The 21,222-nt window shown below is 38.9% G+C and overlaps 1 protein-coding gene across 3 annotated transcripts in view; it reads right to left on the bottom strand.

The window, feature by feature from the left end:
* Nucleotides 1-21,222, bottom strand: part of LOC103176260 (uncharacterized protein C7orf57) — a 43,026-nt gene that overhangs the window by 16,219 nt on the left and 5,585 nt on the right. For all 3 annotated transcript variants that reach the window (XR_006084861.1, XM_007889696.2, XM_042332252.1), the window contains exons 4-7: nt 19,798-19,851; nt 7,270-7,467; nt 3,226-3,328; nt 1,334-1,484 (exon numbers count right to left, since the gene is read on the bottom strand). Coding sequence is in view for 2 of the 3 variants with exons in the window: in XM_007889696.2 (XP_007887887.1) it covers nt 1,334-1,484; nt 3,226-3,328; nt 7,270-7,467; nt 19,798-19,828 (483 nt within the window). In the remaining variant the exon portion in view is untranslated. The remainder of the gene's footprint in view (nt 1-1,333; nt 1,485-3,225; nt 3,329-7,269; nt 7,468-19,797; nt 19,852-21,222) is intronic.

The raw sequence follows: 21,222 nt of genomic DNA, 5'->3' as shown, positions 1-21,222 counted from the left end.
CAGTTTGCTTGTCTTTGTTGAAATTGTTTAGCAAGATCTGAATCCCAAATGTGAGGATCACATTTTATTTTTATTTTTTTTTAAGCCCAGTATCTGGCAAAGAAGAATGAAATGTGTGCAATTTCATGCATCTTTGCCAGACTACTACAATAACTTGTATATATAGTGCCCTTCATACAGGGTAGGGTCTAAGAGCTGGGGAGAGGGGGGAGGTGACTGTAGGCACAGTCGACGAGGAAGGTCTTCAGCTTTGATCTGAAGACAGGGAAGGAGGAGGCAAGGTGAAACGATTGAGGAAAAAGAGTTCCATAGTTTTGGGTTGTTGATGGTGGTGCGAAGGGGACAAGAGATGTGCAGGAGACTGGAACAAACCTGATGCCTAGGTTATGCACAGGTTTGGTAAATCTGAGGGATAGGCTGGGGAGGTTGAGCAGAGGCAGTGGGTAGTGGAGTGGGATGTAAGCAAGTAGGCTGTAATAAGGAGTTGTATATTCTTGTGATAAAGAATTTCATTGCACAGCAAAAGAAGATATTCGGAGCCAGAAATTAAGTGATATTTAATGTGTTATGTGTTAATTCTTTTCTAAAGGTGTTTGAATCATGTTCAAATCTATGTGTGATTAACAGTCGGATAAACATAATATGGAATGATTCCTGATTCTTTTAAGCCAGGCCTGAGGTCTTTGATTCAAAATATTGGGCACAGCAGTGTCCCACAAACAGTCATGGATTGAAAATGACCAATTTATTATTGTTTTGTTTTGGAGGGATTATTATAAGGCGTGTGGAGTAAGGAAACTTGCCCAAGGTTTTGCCCTGTCTGAAATTGAACCCAGGTGTCTCGCTGGCAAGGCGAGTGCTCTAACCACTGAGCTACAGGACTTCACTTGTCCATTCCTGTCTTCATCAGACAGGTATGGAAGTTAAATATAAATAAGGAACATCTCCATGAATAGTTGGAACTAGAATATACTCAAAGGAAGATACTCTTGACTCTATTTAGGATGACAGAGCCTGTCAACCTCACATAGAAATGAGATTTGTATCACCTCTGAAGAGAGCTGAGTTTGTGGCCATTATCAGGCTACCTGGAGGTATTAGTTTAGTTGCATACTGTATTTGCTACAGGAATAATGACGGATTGAACAGCAAAATATATTTTTTAACTAATGCAGATACAAGACCAGGTCAGCAAATTAAGCCTCAGCATTCTTAGTCACTAACAAATAACACATGGCTGCTCCTAAATCATATGTAATTTCCATCTTTGCCTTACTTAAAGAAACAAGATCTGACTTTATCAATTAAGGTAATTTGCAAAATATTTGATTACCTTTACTTTTCTTTTATTTTCCTTCTCATTATCTTCTGCCTCCCTTTGCAACTGTTTCTTTTCAGTATGTTGTGCTGCTCGCTTCACATCAGAATGCTTAGGAGTGAACTCGTGATGGACCATGTACTCAGGCAAGTACCACTTGGGCACCCTGTAAGTAAAGTTTCATTCAGGCTGTTGACATGAATGCCTTAAAAATTGATTGTTTCTCGTGCGTATTTCAATGTGTTACAGAAGTCTGTCATAGTTACTCCTCATGTGCGTATAATTATGTATTTAAATGCTTTCTCAATGTATTATGATTATAATATTATTATATTATACAATACATTACATTATAAAAGGTATTATGATTTTAACTTTTGATCATTAACTGATCATTTGGTAAGATTTCAAGATAATTAAATATTTAGACAACCATGATGAAACTATAACAAGCAATGACTATTGTGTTAATAGATGTGACCATTGCTTTTGCAATGTCATTACAAAGTTAGTTTTCATAGTTAAACAGGAAAAAAAGGGAACAGAAATTTCTCCGTTGAATATCTGAATCACTGCCATAAACCCTCAGTTAAAATGCAGCTTTATGAGTTACTCGGAGCATCATTTTTATATGTGTTAATAGAGCGAGATAACAAATAAATAAATCCAAATTGTTTTTGTCAATAGGTAACAAGAAAATTAAGTTTGCTATATTAATAGAAAATCACTAGCATAAAAAGTTATCCAGAAATATTTTTTAAAAATCTCCCCTTTTGGGTAAAGTGTTACATTTTTTAAACTACAACAAGTAATCAACAAGTGTGACAGATTATGTGATTTTAAAATCTGTTTAATTCCTTCCACCTCCTCACATTTCTTCTGCGCTCTTTAGAGTTCCCGTTCTCTAGCTCTAAACACAAGCAACCCCCAACAGGACAATGTCCAGCTTTACTTTGTTCTGTTACTTCCGCCGATGATACTCCATAACTCGTCACAGGAAACAAGAACAGCCCTAATCACTGATTTTCTCTTCCTCCCTGTAGTGACATCGCTGACCACCAGTGGCTACGTTCCGCGAACAGCATGAATAAGATTAGGTCCTCACGTGGAAAATTGATTCAAATGTCTTATCATTCTGTGGCACTACACATGGGGCTGTCAGAGCACTGCATCCCAATGATAATATTTTGGGATTCCACTCGAGTATTTTCTAGCTTCTGCACTGAAAGTTTTTTTCCATAATTAGATTTTTTTCACAATAAGCACAGATTTATTTTGGTAAGATAGGTATTTGAGACACATGGAAACCCAGCACAATGTGTAAAAGTCTCCAAGTGAAATTATTAAGAGTTACACATACATATGGTTTCCGTTCACCTAGTAAGGAGTGTTAACTCTCTCCTCAGCAGGACACGTCCTGCTTACCTAATGTATTTGAAGTGCAGGTTGGCAAGCTTGAGGACTCCAGAGAGTACAACGTGTACTAACGAATTTCATCCAGCTAAAACCACAAAGCCTACTTTATCAGAGCACAAGCAGGTTTGCTGCTGCTTGTCCAACTAGGGCTTCGGCTTGCAGCAATATCAGGAGCTGGGTGGGGACAATCCTAACGCCTACTTACATTCTCACAAGGAGGACAGAATATCTATAGACATTTGCTTTATGCTATTAAATATTGTGTCTCCTCACACAGCTGTTTGAAACATGTTAATAAATATTTAATAAGTGAATGAAATTGAGTAAGTGAATGAAAACCTTACAATTCTATTATTTCAATATTGACCTCTGGATATTACCCCTTTCCCACCCAATGTGGCCAAAAATATTTGTGAAATGTTATTGTATTCTAAAGAAAATACTATCCACAATTCAATATCATTACTTTGTAAATGTATATTTGTACTTACTCTGTGCTCCTGGGAGATGGTGGCCCATGTACATACCAGTCTGGTTGCAAGTATAGAATTGGAGAGGTCTTCTTTGGAGGAGGAGTATGATGCCTCAGCAAATCTGTTCATTTGTCAGAATATAAAGAATTTTTTAATTTTTTTAAAGCCAATATTTTGTAAAAAAAATTCTCTCAAGGTTAGAGTATTGGGGTGAAAATGCTATGTGATAGATTATGCGCCTTGGGTATTGTATTATGAAACATCACATGCTTCCAACTACTCCTAATGACTGCTATGAATACCCCAAACCTCTCTCTCCTCCCAACCCCCACCCCACCAACTTCAACAAAATAGTTAGGTTTGAAGTCGCTTCCCAGATTTCCACACCATTATCTTAGTTTCCCACTGACAGCCCTGTCGTTTGTTCCTTACCCTGGAGCTTGCGTTTTAATAATACTTTATGTGATGCTAATTGAGTTATGTTGATATCCCATGAAATTGCACTGAAATGCTGCATAATCGCTGATTTGGAACACTGGAAATGAAATCTGAAATCGTAATGGCTACTAGCGTGTCATAGTGTGTGCAGAGGGAATTCACATTCATGACCAGTCTTTAGGAATAGACAAAAAAATGTGATGTGATGTTTCGTAACAGATTTGATATCAATGATACTGAATCTCTTATGAAGCCACATTTATAATAATAATAATCCTTACATTTGATACAGCGCCTTATCACTTCATCGAGACATCTCAAAGCACTTCGCAGAATAATAATGCTTGCATTTGATATAGCATCTTATCATGTCGTCGAGGCGTCTCAAAGCACTTTATAGAATATATTGTAAAGTGAATTGACTGTATATTTTGTGAGCAAAACGTGGCAGCCAATTGCACAGAGCAGTGTCCCGCAAACAGACGTGGATTGAGTGACCACATTTTTTTTGAGGGATTATTACACCCAGAAAGCGATCGGGTTCCTGCTAGGTAAACAGAGGCATGTGGAGTAAGGAAACTTGCCTAAGATTTCACCCTGCCTGGGAATTGAATCCAGGTCCTCTCGATTGGAGGCAAGCATACTAACCACTACTCCACAGGACTCCACACAGAAAGTTCTGATTACATTTCAAATTGTAACTTATTATGATATTTGTTAGCAATCTTTTTTTAAAAAAACACAAATTTTAAAATAAATGTCTATTCAACAATGTTTTCGTTATAGAAATCACTGTTACAATTTCATAAATAAAAATCTTAAATGTCTTGTTAAAGTGAAAGAAAAATTTCGAGAAAATACTATTCAAGATGATACCCTGCTTATAACATTTATAATTATCATTGCCTCTCCTAAATAATCTTGCACCCTAAAAATGGGAAGAAATACACAGAAATACATTTTCAAAAGAAGAGATTATGCTACTTTGTACATTATTTGTACAGAGTCCTAAAGCAAGAACACCAAAAAAATGCATTTGTATAGCGCCTTTCATATCAGATGGAAGAAATAATAACAATAACAATAATAAAGCAGAAATTGTCTTGGCCTAACACTGGATGAATCATACACTTATGAGGTTTATTACACAATGAACTCTGACTGGATTTTATGCTGATATGGTTAAAACGCCGAAACTCACCTCATCAGTATTGCATCACAAAAAAAACTGAGAATTGGCTTGCTCCATTGATCCTGACATAAACTATTACCAGCATCATCAATAGAAATTCATGAACACCAGACTGTGTGAAGTCCTCTTCTGTTTTTTTAGCACAGATGATCAAAGTTTTTTTCCATTTGTAATAATTAAGTCATCCCACCTTGGGAACTTCGCTTACTCAATAGCCAGATCATCAATGACAGATTGAATTCAAGGGGTTATCAGATTGATTTCCTCCATCTCGGAGTCTATGTCTTCACCATTGGAAGGACTCTAAAGAAATGTCTCCAGGACAAAAGTAGAGGCCAATACAGAATTAGGCATACGTTACCTTTTCTCTATTAGTTTGCTTCCAGACCACTACAGCAGTGACAAGAAGGTTGAGCATTCGTATTCAAGGAATAGAGCAAGTGAAAGCACGAATATGCCTTGTATTCAATGTAGAAACTTTTATTTTTTGATTCCTACAGTGACAGAATTCCCTGGGTAGCTGAAATCAGGCAGAACAATTCTGCCATCTGCTGGTTGATAATTCACTCATTTGGGCACACTGTAATTCTTCCTTGCCACACGCGAAGTGATTTGTCACCTCCAAAAATCTCCACTCCATCTTTGGAGTAATTGAGATTTTATCCCTCCCCAAGTTTGGGCAGAATGCACAATTTTAGCATTGTATGATCAGAGGAGTACTGTCTAGTTTCCAAGATATGAAGATGAAAATATGCAAAGGCTAATCAGACTGTGTGCCAGTGAGACTTCTGGATTAATGTACTATTGAAATGAACAATTATAGTATTATATTATAACATTATTATAATACAGTATTTATTCTTTTTTTCTCCAACCTCACATACTCAGACATGTACACGTCTATTCTTTACTCCATACTGCTTATTGATTACATTGTTGGGATGAAGGATACGCCATCTGAGAAAAATCCACTTCCCTATTCTCCAGTTATCATCATCTCCAACCATTCTTTCCGCTCCAAGGCCCTGGAACGAGTCATCGCTTCCCAACTTCAATCTTTCCTCTCCCGCCATTCCCTCTTCGAACCCCTCCATTTGGATTTCCATGCTGTCTAAAGCATGGAAACAGCCGTGGTCAAAGTCACTAATGACATTCTGAATATCGGTGACCAGGGCTGTCTCTGCCTCCTTGTCCTCCTCGACCTCTCTGCTGCCTTCAACACTGTCGACCATTCTTCTATCCTCCTACACTATCTCTCCTCTCAGCTCAATCTTTACGGATCTGCCCTTGTCTGGTTCAAATCCTACCTCTCGCACTGTCTCGCCATTAACGGCTTCTTCTCCAGCCCCCGCACCGTCACGTGTGGTGTCCATCAGGGCTCTGTCCTTGGCCCTCTCCTTTTCAACATCTTACATGCATCCTCTTGGTGACATCATCCGCAGACATGGGGTCAACTTCCATATGTATGTGGACGACACCCAACTCTACCACCCTTCCTCCATCCTCGATTTCAGGACCACTGCTCTCCTGACAGACTGCCTGTCAGACATCATGTCCTAGATCAGAGCTAACTGCTTGCAGTTGAATGTCAACAAGACCGAGGCCCTCCTGCTTGGCTCCCGTCAGAGTCTCCACAACTTGGTCGCTGACAGCATCTCCCTCCATGGATGCACTCTACATCTCACAGAGCCAATACAGAACCTCAGCGTCCTGTTCAACCCTCAACCGTCGTTCATACCCAAAATCCATGCCATGATCCGCTCCGTCTTTCCCCACCTCTGCAATATCACTCGGATCCGCCACTATCTCACACTGCAGGCTGCTGAGACCCTCATACATGCATTCATAAAATCCAAGCTCCACTACACAAACTTCCTGCTTGTCGGCCTCCCCAACTCCTCCCTCCATAGGCTGCAGACCATCCAGAACTCTGCAGCTTGTGTGCTTTCCCGCACCAGGCTCCATGACCCTATCACCTCCATCCTCGCCCGACTCTACTGGCTTCCCATCACACAGAGGATACAGTTCAAGATTCTGGTCCTGACTTTCAACGAACTCCATGGTTTTGCTTCCCCCCTATCTCTTCGACCTGCTAACCCCCTACTAACCTGCCTGCTCCCTCCACTCAGTGGGCTTCAGCCTGCTTTACGTCCCCCACCTCACCTCACCCCACCATTGACAGACGGGCTAATCAGCCATTCTGCCCCCACCCTCTGGAACTCCATGCACTCCTTTGCACTCCAAAGGCAATTTAACTGTTCATAAATATACTCAATAAATACAAAATATCCAAAATAAATTTTAGGGATTGAATCAAGATGATTCAATCCCTAAAATCAAAAATATAATACCAGCTATATACAGGATACAGTACATGAATGAAATACTGAGGAGAAAAAAAGCAGTCAAGCATTGGATACGAGTATGCTTACCTGGCCTGCCTCCTTGTTTGGAAAGCTTTATGAAGTCAGAGTCTGTGTCTCGAATCCATTTTCTGCGGTTATCAAAGGTAATTTCCTTGTGAGGTTCTGCAAGGTCACTTAGGCCTGGGATCTGGGACGTTGGTGGAAGTTGTACTTCCACTCTCTCTGGTTTGTTAACTGGCTTCCGAGGAGCGTGGTAAAACCAGTCTACAGAAACACAAGCGCGTTGGTATGTTATAGCAAGGTGTTTCAGTAATTCCCCAATTAGCTGTTTCCACTAAAATGTCAAACAGCTTCCGAAATAGGTTCAAGAAAGCATCATTTTGATAATTAGTCTACTGTTGTGATATGTCTCTAACTACCAACCTTTGCTTTGTTGCAAAGAAGCAATCTAACCAAAATACAGTTATAAGTATTGTTACAAATCACTTACTACAACAGATTGCTGCTCAGATGCCAGGGAAGCTTCATTGAAATTAAATTAGAAATTCTGACACCAGTTTGCTAATAAAAACATTATTTTGTCAGTTACCACAAATCTGTAATAACCAGAGTCAAACAAATTTGAACTTATCACCCAAGTCTAACATGTGCAGAATAAAAATATCTTTATTTCCAAACCATAGTCTTAACTTTCCACAAATCTCATAGAATGAGCATTTCTCACTTATACTGAGATATATTATTCCTGCAAAAAAAGACTATAGTTTGCTATTTCTGTACCTTTCTGCCTGAGATTTGTGAGGTTGAATGAGTCAGTGAACTGACAGAGAGATGTCAGCTTTTAAAAAGCCAGTATCCCACTAACCACAGTTAAATGTTATGGTCCACGTCAGTTTCAGGCACTTCACCGATCAGAGTGGTGAAATATCAGTAAAGAGTGAGGGTCCAAATCAGGCCCAATCAATGTGATGAATATCATGGCCTGCAAATATGATACCAATATTTCAAATGACCTCACCACTATTGGAATACAATGTTGGAAATGCATATGACACTACATGCACAACGATAAACCTCCTCACTGATCCTGTTATATTCATCCAGAATAATTCTCCCCACCCACGACACCATAATCAACATTAAAATCTGTAAAGCAGGATTCACAACATTGCCTTACACTAAACATTTTAAATGAAAGGTTTACACAGAAACCTTTCACTGACTGTTAGTGGGATATGGGTTTTAAAAAGCCAGATTCATACTGAGCAACAGTCAAAATGTCACATTTCACAAGTCCAAGCTTGTACATTCTCCTCAACGACTCTGTTATTTATCAGGAATTATTAGAATTTTATAGATTACCCCTCCAGAGGTGCTCTATATACCCTAACATGATCAGCACCTTTTACTTCCGGTGCCTAAGACTTTTTTTGGTATAATAAGCAAATTCCCTGAATATTATTTTCTTTAAATGACTCACTCCCATGTAGTGTGTTTGTTTGCCAGAATAAATGCAATACATTTTGTGTTTCAGTTGAAGAGGAGCTATCAGTAACACAATCCAAGTAGAAAATTCAGCGTATTATACATTTTACATCTGGTTGCCAGATATTTTAATGTATTGGATTATAAATAGTATTTACAGCAAAAGTAAATTTATTTTGTAGCACTTCATTTTCATCAAAATGCAACGACTGATGCAATAGCTTTACACTAATCTTCTTATATTGTAGTAAAGCTAGATTTAGCAAGAAATTATTTTGCAAATTTCAAAGATATAAATCTATTACAAAATTACTTCTTGTTTTCTACGTAATAAGTTTTATTGAGCACTAGTTGGATAAAATGAATGACTTGTTTGGACACTCCAAGCCACTTTCTGTAGTACACTGAAGAATACAAACCAGGGCAACTGAAAGTATTTAGGGAGTGGTGTACGAGTGGACCTCGTTTATTAGGTCCACTGACTCTCCCTAAATAATCTCATTGACCAGCACCTTGGGACATCCTCCCAAAGTGTAAGGCGATATATAAATACAATTTGTTGTTGGTGTGCAAATTATCACATTGCATACTTAATTTCCTCCCCCTCTATTCTAACTGTTCAAACTAAAATCATTTGCTTTTAATCCATATTATGGTGGGGCGTCTGTGGGACACCCTCCCGACATGAAAGACACTCTATAAATGTAAATTTTGATGTTGTTTGTTTTATTATGATCACAAAACTGCAACTAAAATAAAATAGAAGTGAGTATTTTAGAAGTCAAAATAGACGAGGAGTAATTAATGTTGAGTAGTACTCAGGTTGAAACAACAGTTGATTTCACCAAGTCTTGTGAGATGCCTTGAGAGCTTCTGGAAATAAATGTTGCTTTTTCAAGGGACCTCACGTTTGTACAATAAAATTAGATTAAACCTCTATGCACTTGGAAGGTTTTCCTGGCTCTTGATACATCCTGTGGATATACTGTCTGGTGCATATACCACAATTGTTTAGTTCCTGAAATGACCCTGTGTTCAGGGAATAATTGCTGCATTCAATTGCACATAGACATTGAGGATCCTCCTAAAACAGACTCAATCAACTGACACAGCTCTGTCATTATCTCCCTTGTGAACCTAAAACCTCTAACACACTGCTCGTCCAGTACATGCACATAACCAAGTTGCGGGTTCAGTCTTAATTAAGGTGTAAGGCTTGTCTACTGGTTCATCACCCATACACTCCATTCCTTTATCACAAGATGATATACCATCTATTTTGTGTAGTACTTTTTTTCCCATGGTGGTACTGGGCATAGACCAGAATTTGACATATTACACACTGGGGCTTTACCAAATGCAAGAATTACAACTTACCACTATAATAACCAAAACGTGTGCTTTTTCAATTGATTGGATTTGTTCATTTATTTATTTTTAATCTACTGACAAAATCCATTAGTCTGTACATTAAACCCATGTTGGAAAATACATTTGAATGTTATTTAGATACACATTTATATTTAAGTATAAAGGCAGACTGTTAAAATGAATTTTCTGAAAGGTGCTAAATTAATGTAAAAATCACCAACATTTGTAAAATAGTTCTCAGTAATAATAGTCCTTATATTTGATATAGTATCTTTCATATCAGAAGGACATCTCAAAGTGCTTCAGAGGATTGTAAAGTGTAGGGATTGTACAGGGTGACCAAAAAGTCATGATATCTACCCTATTATCTAAAAAAAAATCATAATTTCTTTAAGACTTATTAGACATTGTAATGGTATCACAACTTTTTGATCACCCTGTATATTATTGGCGATTGCCTACACTGTATTGCTTAACTCCAATCTTAGAAAAACACCCATTCTGTATCCATTCCCAATTCTCAAACTAACCATCCATATAACCTTTCTCAGAAGCAATAACAAGTTGCAGCATTTTGTGGAGGATTAATGATTACTGAAAACTGAGCACAGCAGGTCCCGATCAATTTCACTTAGAATCCATAGTGCCAACCAACAGTATGTCAAACAGCAGTCCGGACAGGATTCAAAGCTGTTTCCAAAGGTGCAGTTCTCTATCGGAATACTATATGTTGTCTAGCTTGGTAATAGAGCTGTGTAACTCAACAGAAAGCATACTAAGGTCAAGCACAGCCAGTAATTTCAAAGTGTAATATCAACAACAACAACAAATTGCATTTATATAGCGCCCCTCACATTGGAAGTTCCAACATCCTAAGGAACAATAACAACATTTTGCATGCTCAGGATTTCAATATTCTCACCCTCACATACTTCCTCACATACACCCTCACCCTTCATGCCCTAGCGCCTGCCTACCTCTCTGATCTGCTCTTACTCCATTTCTCTGCCCATCCCCTTCGCTCAGCTGACATAGGCCTGCTGTGTATCCCTGACCACTCTATGCCACCACCAGTGGCCATGTCTTCAGTCACTATAATAATAACAATCCTTGCATTTGATATAGCACTTTTCACGTCTTCTCAACATCTCAAAGCGCTTCACAGAATAGACTGTAAAGTGAATTGACCATATATATTTTGTGGGCGAAACCCGGCAGCCAATTGCGCACAGCAGTTTCCCATAAACAGTCGTGGATTGAAAATGACCAACTTATTATTGTTTTGTTTTGGAGGGATTATTATTAGGCGTGTGGAGTAAGGAAACTTGCCCAAGGTTTCGCCCTGCCTGGAATTGAACCCAGCTGTCTCACTTGCAAGGCAAGTGCTCTAACCAATGAGCTACAGGACTCCAACTATGCTTTTAACCACAAGAATTCCATGCTTCACACCTTCCACCTGCCACGCTCTACCTTTAAATCCCACCATAGATTTACATCTTCAATTGTGCATAGGGTCAATCACCTCCCACACCCCTTTGCTTGACATCCAATCCCACTATTCTATAGCATTCCAAAGTGCCCTTCACAAAAAAAGTGCCTTGACATTAATGACGTGGAAAGTCAAGCAAGAGAGAGGAGAGAAGGGAATACTGAGGTAACCATATTCGCAGTCTAAGATATACAATAACAACTTGCATTTATATAGTGCACTTCACAATTGTGGCAGATCGAATTCAACTTGGGGAAGTGTGAGGTCATTCACTATGGATCCAAAAATAAAAACAGAATATTTTCTAAATGGTGAGAAACTAAGAACTGTGGAAGAACAAAGGGATTTGGGTGTCCACGTACGCAAATCACTAAAAACAAGATCAGAGTTACAAACTTCTTCCATTTTGCCAAATAAGGGAAAGAGGGCGAAATTGTGTTATGTGCTGTGATAATTATTACGTAGACTTTTTAATCCCCCTAAGAGATCAATTAGGAAGTGTTTAAACAACACTATACTTTGTAATGTAGAATTTGCTAATGCCTAATAAATTATTAACTTTGCATTTAACGTCTTGTTTAATATTAACATAAAATCATGTACACCAATCTCAAATTTACATAAGTTTGGTCTCATGAAGAGAGAGCAAAATTAAATGTTGAATGTGACTTACTCTATTTCTCAAATAAAATCAGTGGTATTTTTACCCTTTTTATTGTTATGTAGAAAGTGCTACTAAAGAGATCTTTATACCAACTTAAAGATGAAAGATAATGAAAAGGTGACCAGATTCTAGCCTCCATAAGTTCCTGTATTTTAATGCCTATTACTAATGTTCTCATGGAAATGCAAAACAATCTAGATCTATGGGAGCTGCTAACAAATTAAATCAGATTAAAATATAAAATATTTTTTCATAGCATAAAATCTATCATATGTTACAATTAGCTTTATATTCTTGCCAACGTTATGAATGCGTGATTATTCTGTCCTCTGAAGGACTAAAACACCAGCATCAAAGCCCAGAAAAGTACTCTAATCTGCGATTGGAGCATTAACAAAAATGTTTCAGAATTTGGAAAAAAAAGTGACAACAATGTTGAATGGGAAATTTAAGTAATTCTAGGGAGCAGGGGGTATCAGAGCACAGTGTTCAGCCGATGCAAAGCAGCTCTCAGAGGCGAGGAACAAATGAACAGGAGTAGGCCATTCAGCCCCTCAAACCTGTTGAGCCATTCTCTTACATTGCGGCTGTACCTCAATTCCAATTACCCGCCTTTGCCCCATATCCCTTGATACCCTTACCTATCAAAAATATATCCACCTCAGTCTTGAAAATTTGAATGGATCCAGCATCCACAGCCTTTGGGGGAGAGTGTTCCAGATTTCCACTGCCTGGAACACTCTCCCACCCCTCAACAAAATGCGAAAACATGCCTCCTGATTATTTTAAGATCACTTTAGAGTATAACATAATAATAATAATAATAATCCTTGCATTTGATACAGCGCTTTTCACGTCGGGAGGCCGTCCCAAAGCGCTTCACAGAACACACTGTAAAGTGAATTGACTGTATATTTGTGGGCGAACGCGGCGGCCAATTGCGCACAGCAATGTCCCACAAACAGTCATAGATTGAAAATGACCAATTTATTATTGTTTTTGGTTTTGGAGGGATTATTATTAGGGCTCTGTGTGGAGTAAGGAAACTTACCCAAGGTTTCACCCTGCCTGGAATTGAACTCAGGTCTTTCACTATATAACATACAGACATCAGCAGAGTCAAGTTATGCCGGAAAGGAAATATATAAATCAAAAACAGAATGGAGTTGGAGTGTAAGTCTCGCAGCTGGATAAATCACAACATAATCAGAACAAAAGAACAAAATACTGTTAGGATGATTTAACTACAATTGGAGGAGGAAGAAAAGGAAAAGTCTGCAAAAAGTCAAGTAAATTGGAACACAGCCAAATTCAATCAGAGGGCAGATGGTCAAAATGGAAATATACTGCACCAGAACACAAATCAAACAAATATGGAACAGAGCCAATAGAGATAAGGGCATAGGTTCAAGCACAACTGGAATAATTCTATTATGAAGTTGCAAATGAGTAATATAAACTGTTCACATGAGGGAAATAACATCTGAAATGCAACTCTTATGATCTAAATGTTTTTGTTGAGAGGTTGGCAAACCAGACATTCTACAACTAGACCAAGCCTAAACCAAACCATGTGGGTTTTATTTAGTCAGCCAATGTGTCCTACGCTTACAGAAACCTATCGCCATGCTTAAGAGTATCCAAACTAGACAGATAGTTCCACTTATGTATGCTATCTACACATGAAAACTTCCTGTAATGGAATGTAAAACCTTCTCTCGGGAGGGATGCACTCTGCTTACTGAATTCAAGAAAGTATTAGGCTTGGGTTGACAATAGCCAAGGCTTAGGCACCACAGTGTGTGTATTCGGATATTGCTTGATTTTAACCAGGTAAAGATATGTGACTTGCTTTTGAGAACAAGCTTCCTGTTGCTTGTCTAGCTAAACCATCGGATTCATTAGGACTTTGACTTGCAAGGTTAACAGTTGAGTGGGAAGAATCCCTTCCCCAGTATGTTCACAAACCTGTAATGCCTTTTAGCAGCTTTCATCCCAAGCCTCAGTTTCATCAGTTACTTGACAGATAAATATGGTTCAGTGTGATCAAGGACTTATTCAGAACAGTTTATGATGTGACAGTCAACTTGATGCTCTGTAGGTTGAAGTCCAATTATGCACACTTGGTTACTCAAGATCATGTGCTTAATCCACATCCTCATATGAGGGGCTTTGGCAAATAAACTAACCTGCTCTGTCTAGTGACAGGTCAGTGTAGTTTTATTCAACTGATTTTTCGTTTGTCTAAATTTACTGACATTGCCAGGCGAATGTGCTCCAATGTTCAGTAAATTGGCAGTATGAGCTTTGAATGCGAAAATCCTATTATAAACTCACACGGCCACAGTCTCAACTGTTAAATTTACAAACTGATACAAATTGAAAGTACTCTCTAGCGCGGAAATGTTTACATGTTTAGGCTGGTTTAGCGCCAAATCATTATGGCCAAGTCGGAGGTAGGGAGTGGGTTAACTGATTTACCCACAGGGCCAATGGGTCTTGACAGCAATTTTAGTTAATGTGATAATTATTAGTGGTGATAATAATAATCCTTGCATTTGACATAGCGCCTTATCACGTCGTTGAGACGTCTCAAAGCGCTTCAACAGAATATACTGTAAAGTGAATTGACAATATATTTTGTGGGCGAAACACAACAGCCAATTTCGCACAGCAGTGTCCCACAAACAGTCGTGGATTGAGTGACCAATATTTTTTTTTGAAGGAATTATTGCCCCCAGAAAAGCGATCCGCCAATCGACTAACAACCGGGTTCATAGGATGCAACATGATGTTTCTTAACTTTCTTGATGTTTTGTTAAAAACATCACAATTTTCAATCTATTACTACTGACTGGTTCCTGATGTGAACCCAATTTGCATAATAATAATAATCCTTTCATTTGATATAGTGCTTTATCATGTCCTTGAGTGGTCTCAAAACAATGGTTGGGTCTAAAACCAGTTTTACTATTTTTGCTCTCATTTTTATTCCCCCAACCCCACCATCAGCTGCCATGCTTTCAGACACTGTGCCCCGAAGCTGTGGAACTTTGCCACAATATCCTACGCCTCCCTTCACCTTGCCTCTTTCTCCCCATTTTCAGTTCGCACTTGAAGACCTTCCTCTTCAACCATGCCTACGGTCAACTTCCCCCTCTCCCCGGCTCGACATTGGGCTTAGACACTGTTAAGCGCTCCGAAATGCCACCCGCATGAAGGGCACTAGATAAATGCAAGTTGTTGTTGTTGCTGAATGATGTTTTAAACTTCAAAGTTGACATTTTTGTGTGCCATCACAAAATACCACCTTAAATTAACAACACCAATAAATCAATCTGAGTTAGCCCAGTATCCCATCAAGCTTCACAGAACCATAGCACTTTGATCAGTGCCAACAATTACAGCATTAATAACAGATATGCAAGCAACAGATGTGATCATTATTATATCACTAAAAAGTATCTACAGCAGTTGAACTGCAGCAATGATTTTTCGCACGATTCCAGCTAAATTTCATGATCTTTAATTATTTACACAAAGTGTCCATTTGTCAAACTAATTATAGACCGTTATACACTAACAACAGATGTTAAAGAATTTTCTTTAACAAGTACAATCCACTGGATACAATATTTACATTTTTCGCTCATCACTACAAGGGGAAATGCTGATATGGGGCAATAACCAACACATACTATTGCCCATCAATAAGAAAATCAAATGCCCACAGGCTTTTTTTGCATTAAATGTCACCTTATACTATACAAGATAGAATCCTGTTCTCAAAAATAATGTTGCTGATATTGATCAAATGAAATGAGAATATATTCTAGATTGTAATTTAGGAATTAGAGAAAGTGATGAACAGGGGTACTCAAAAAGTAGTGCACCAGGAACTAAATGATTCCTAATGTTTGGCTAACAGATTGCATTGTAGAAGATAATGCACCCAGTCAGGATGGGATGCATCCAAGGTTACTGAGGGAAGTAAGGGTGGAAACAGCGGAGGCTCTGGGCATAATCTTTCAATCATCCTAGGACACCAAGGTGGTGCCAGACGACTGGAGGGTTGCAAATGTTACTCCCCTGTACAAAAAATGGCAGAAGAATAATCCCGGGGAAATATAGGCCAGTCAGCCTAACGTCAGTGGTGGGGAGACTTCTGGAGATGATAATCCGGGACAAAATTAATTTCTGAAAAGTATGGGTTAACAAAGGACAGCCAACACGGATTTGTGAAAGGCAAATCGTGTCTAACAAACCTGATAGCGTTTTTTGATGAAGTAATGGAGAGGGTGAATGAAGGTAGTGCAGTTGATGTAGTTTATATGGATTTTCAAAAGGCATTTGATAAAGTGGCACATAGAAGACTTGTAAGCAAAATAGAAGTCCACGGTATTAAAGGGACAGTGGCAGCATGGATACTGAACTCTCTGGGAGACAGAAGGCAGAGAGTAGTTGTGAACTGTTGTTTTTCTGACTGGAGGAAAGTGTACAGTTGTGTCCCCCAGGGGCTGGTATTGGGACCACTGGTCGTTTTGATCTATATAAATGACCTGGACTTGGGTATAGGGAGTACAATTTCCAAGTTTACAGATGATATCAAGCTAGAAAAAGTAGTAAATGGTGAGGAGGATAGCAGCAGACTGCAAGAGGACATAGACAGACTGGTAAAATGGGCAGACACGTGGCAGATGAAGTTTAATGTGGAGAAATGTAAAGTGATGCATTTTGGGAGGAAGAATGAGGAGAGGCAATATAAGTTGATGGTACAATCTTAAAAGGGGTGAAGGAACAGAGAGACCAAGGAGCAGCACTGGGAGATAAAGCTGTTAAAAAAAAGCATGCGGGATACTATGCTTTATAAACAGAGGTATAGAATGCAAAAGTCACAAAGTTATGATGAACCTCTATAAAGCACTGGTTAGGCCTCAGCTAGAGTAGCATAACATAACATGTAGGAGCAGGTATAGTCCATTTGGCCCTTCGAGCCTGCCTCGCCATTCAATCATGGCTGATCTTCTAATCTAACTCCAGCTAATAACCTGACCCTGCCTTATCCCCATATCCCTTAAACCCTTTTGCAATAAGAAATCTATCAACTCAGTCTTCAATATGTCTAAGGACTGAGCGTCAACAGCCCTTTGGGGTAGTGAGTTCCATACATTCATCACCCTTTGAGTGAAGAAGTTCTTCCTCAACTCAGTGCGAAAGGGCTGGCCTCTGATTTTAAGGTTGTGACTCCTGTTTTAGTTTCTCCAACCAGGGAAACAATCTCCCACTATCTACTCTATCATGCCCTTTGATGATCTTATAGGTTTCTATAAGATCCCCTCTAATTCTTCTATATTCTAGAGAGTATAGGCCCAAATTGGTCAACCTATCCTCGTAACTCATCCCCTTCATCCCTGGTACTAACCTAGTAAATCTACGCTGCACCCCCTCCAAGGCAAGTACATCCTTCCTTAAATGAGGAGACCAAAACTGGACACAGTATTCCAGGTGTGGTCTCACCAGGGCTACAGAAGCTAGGATTATTCTCCTTGGAGCAGAGAAGGTTAAGAGGAGACTTAATATGATAAGGGGATTCGATAGGGTGAACAAGGAGAAACTGTTTCCACTGGTGGGTGGGTCGGTGACCCAAGGACATCAATTTAAAATAATTGTTGATAGGAACATAGGAACAGGAGTAGGCCATTCAGCCCATCAAGCCTGTTCCGCCATTTAATTAGATCATGGCTGATCTATATCTTTACTAGAATAATTTCAAATCCATTTCCCACTTTCTCCTCATATCCATTAACACCCTGACCTACCAAACTCTGTTAATCTCTTTCTTGAAGGCGTGGATGGATCCAGCATCCACGCCCTTTTGGGGGAGAGAGTTCTAGATTTCTACCATCCTTTGATTGAAAAAATGCTTCCTAATTTAACTCTTAAATAGTCTGGTTCTAATTTTAAGACTATGCCCCCTTGTTTTGCATTCCCCCAACATAGGAAATAGCTTTTCTGCATCTACCCTATCAAATCCCTTTATCATCCTAAAAACCTCCATCAAATCACCCCTCAATCTGCTAAACTCGAGGGAATACAATCTAGGTTTACGCAGCCTTTCCTCTTAACTTAACCCTTTTTGGCCTGGTAGAATTCTGGTGAACCTGCGCAGCACCCACTAGAACCGGAAGGAAGGTAAGGAGAANTTTTTTCACACAGTGAGTTGTGAATGCATTGCCTGAAATGGTGGTGGAAGCCAATTCGATAACAACTTTAAGAGAGAAGTAGATAATTATTTGAGGAGGACAAGTTTGCAGGGCTATGGGGAGAACATAGGGGAATGGGATTGAATTGGATAGCTCTTTTTAAAGAGCAGCACAGACACAATGGGCCGAATGGCCTCCTCTGTGCTGTATAATTCTATGATTCTAAGATAAAATAACGATGCAGTGAGATTTCCAGTAGCAAGAGATGAAACGAGATGTTTCATCCAATAAAGCAATTTTATGATCATCTGAGTACGTAGTGTTCTGCTATAGTACAGATCATACCCGCTTGCTGGCACAGTCACAAATTCAAAGTAGACAGAATATAAAGTAAGAAAGTTCTGCCGCTGTATTACATGTTACCCTACTGTAACATAGAGTTCAATATCCAAATGTTCAGCCTGTAGCGACACTGACTAAAGTGAAACTAAGTTGTGCAAACCGGGGAGGTCCCAGGTTTGATTCCAAATCAGTACTGAGTTAGCTAATCTCACAAGAGGCAGCATCAATGTCTCAACAATTCACCTAAGCACTCTAAGCTTCTCCAACGGTAGAACATGTTTATGGGTAGACACTGAGTGAGAGCAGGATCAGCTTGGTTTGGATATCCTGCAACTCAGTGGTTAGAGGACACACCTCACAAGCAGGAGACCTGGGTTTGATTCCCGGCAGGGCGAAATCTTGGGCAACTTTCCTTACTCCACACACCTGATAATAATCCCTCAAGAAACAAAGCAATAGTAAATTGGTCACTTCAACCCACAACTGTCTGTGGGACACTTCTGTGCGCAATTGGCTGCCACGTTTCCCATTAATATACAGTCAATTCACTTTACAGTATATTCTGTGAAGCACTTTGAGATATCTAGAAGACGTGAAAAGCACTATATCGAATGGAAGGNTTTTTTAAGATTTTATATCCATACTTTAAATACCTGATCAACACTCACGAATTGCAATTTCTAAGATGAAAGCCAACTGGGTAATCGGTGACAACATCAACACATTACAGTATAGTGCCTTTCATGTCAGGAGGACAACCCAAGCCGCTGGAAGCAGGCCGGAGCCCACTGAGCGGAGGGAGTGGACAGGTTGGTAGGGTGTTAGGAGGTCACAGAGGAAGGGAGGAGCAAGGCAGTGGAGGGTTTTGAAGATGAGGACCAGGATCTTGTACTGTATCCTCTGAGTGATGGGGAGCCAGTGAAACCAAGCGAGTTGAAGTTTAAGTCACCACCTTCAGGAGAGGAGTAGACAGATTGAAGGGGAAAACAATAAAATTTTAATGTGCTACAAAGGGGTTTAGAATAAGAGGAAAAACTTACCGCACTCACTATATTGGCCATGGGTTGACATATTGTTGCTCCTTCTTTCAAATACTGTTAGAGAATAAAAAGAGATTAATTACGTATTATGTGTCAGCTTGGCTCAGTGGGTAGCATTCTCAGCTCTGGACCGTAAGGCTGTGTGTCCAAGACTCATCACAGTCTAGACTAGTGGTGACCAAACATAGAGCCGTCAAGAAGCGTACCTTCCCCCTCCCCCCCGCCCATACATTCGCACGAGTCTAGGTAAGTCCATGTTCAATTGGTAGCATGTTTTCAATCTTTTGATGGAATATTTCTTAATTTATTTTAAATTAATTTTGTTGGCTGACAATAAAACTTGGCCACCACTGGTTTCACCTGATACTCTAGGTTGGTGATAATAACAATAATACTTCCATTTGGTATAATATAATAATAATCCTTACATTTGACCTTTCATGTTGATAGGTCAGCTCAAAGCACTTCGTTTGATATACTGTAAAGTGGAGTGAATGTGTTTTTTTGTGGGCGAAACAAGTACTGGAGGAGTGTTTGTTTAACTGATATCATATTCTTTGAGATGCTTTCATACATAATGTATTATAAATGAGTTAGTGGAAGAAAAAAAGCTTAGTATGGTTTTCCAAAGATCTTTTGAAAACTTCCCCCACATTCAAATTACAAATGTTTTCCTCATCCTTATTATTGAGGAAACATTGTTAATTTCCTTGTCCAATAAATGGTAAAGTTAAACAAACTCAAACTTTCAACTTCTATTACAATAATTCAAACATGTTTTGAATTTGTGCAGTTCCTACAATAATAATATGAATTGAAAATTGAGTTTTTTTTATATTGAAAACTTATGTGATCTACATGATTCATTGCCTTTAAATTTATGAAAATAGGATAATGTGGGTTGGAATTGATTTAGATCTACTTTGTCAATACCTCCTCCAGGCTTCAAGATATTAAAACGTGGGAAAATTTGCCATTTTAATTTGATTAATTTCAACTGTTTTACTTCCAGCACAAGATGTTTTTTGTTCATTCTTGCTTTCAAATATGAGCATTTGTTAAGCGTTCATATCCGCATGATTTATTAATGCTCCTGCAGATGACAGTGGGCAACACGATGCAACATCACAAAAATATCTTTGGTTATTGTTGCAAAAAGGGGTGAAATATGCATTGTTCATAATGTGTTTGATGTGATAATTATCACTGAGTACTGATTGATTATTATGGCGAGTCGATAAGCCAGTAGTTAATACTAGGCAATAATTATCATATCAAACGTGATGAAACACCACAAATTTCATCTCCATGAGTGGAGCAATGTAAGAGTTTCTAAGACTTAAGCCACACTTCCCAGTAACAAGAACATGAGAATGGCTATGGCTGCAGTTCAACATTGTGCATTAATATCTGAACAGAATATCA

Source organism: Callorhinchus milii, unplaced genomic scaffold, assembly GCF_018977255.1.
Source record: "Callorhinchus milii isolate IMCB2004 unplaced genomic scaffold, IMCB_Cmil_1.0 Scaffold2, whole genome shotgun sequence".
NCBI classification, from domain to species: domain Eukaryota; kingdom Metazoa; phylum Chordata; class Chondrichthyes; order Chimaeriformes; family Callorhinchidae; genus Callorhinchus; species Callorhinchus milii.
This window is presented reverse-complemented; position numbering and strand designations above follow the sequence as displayed.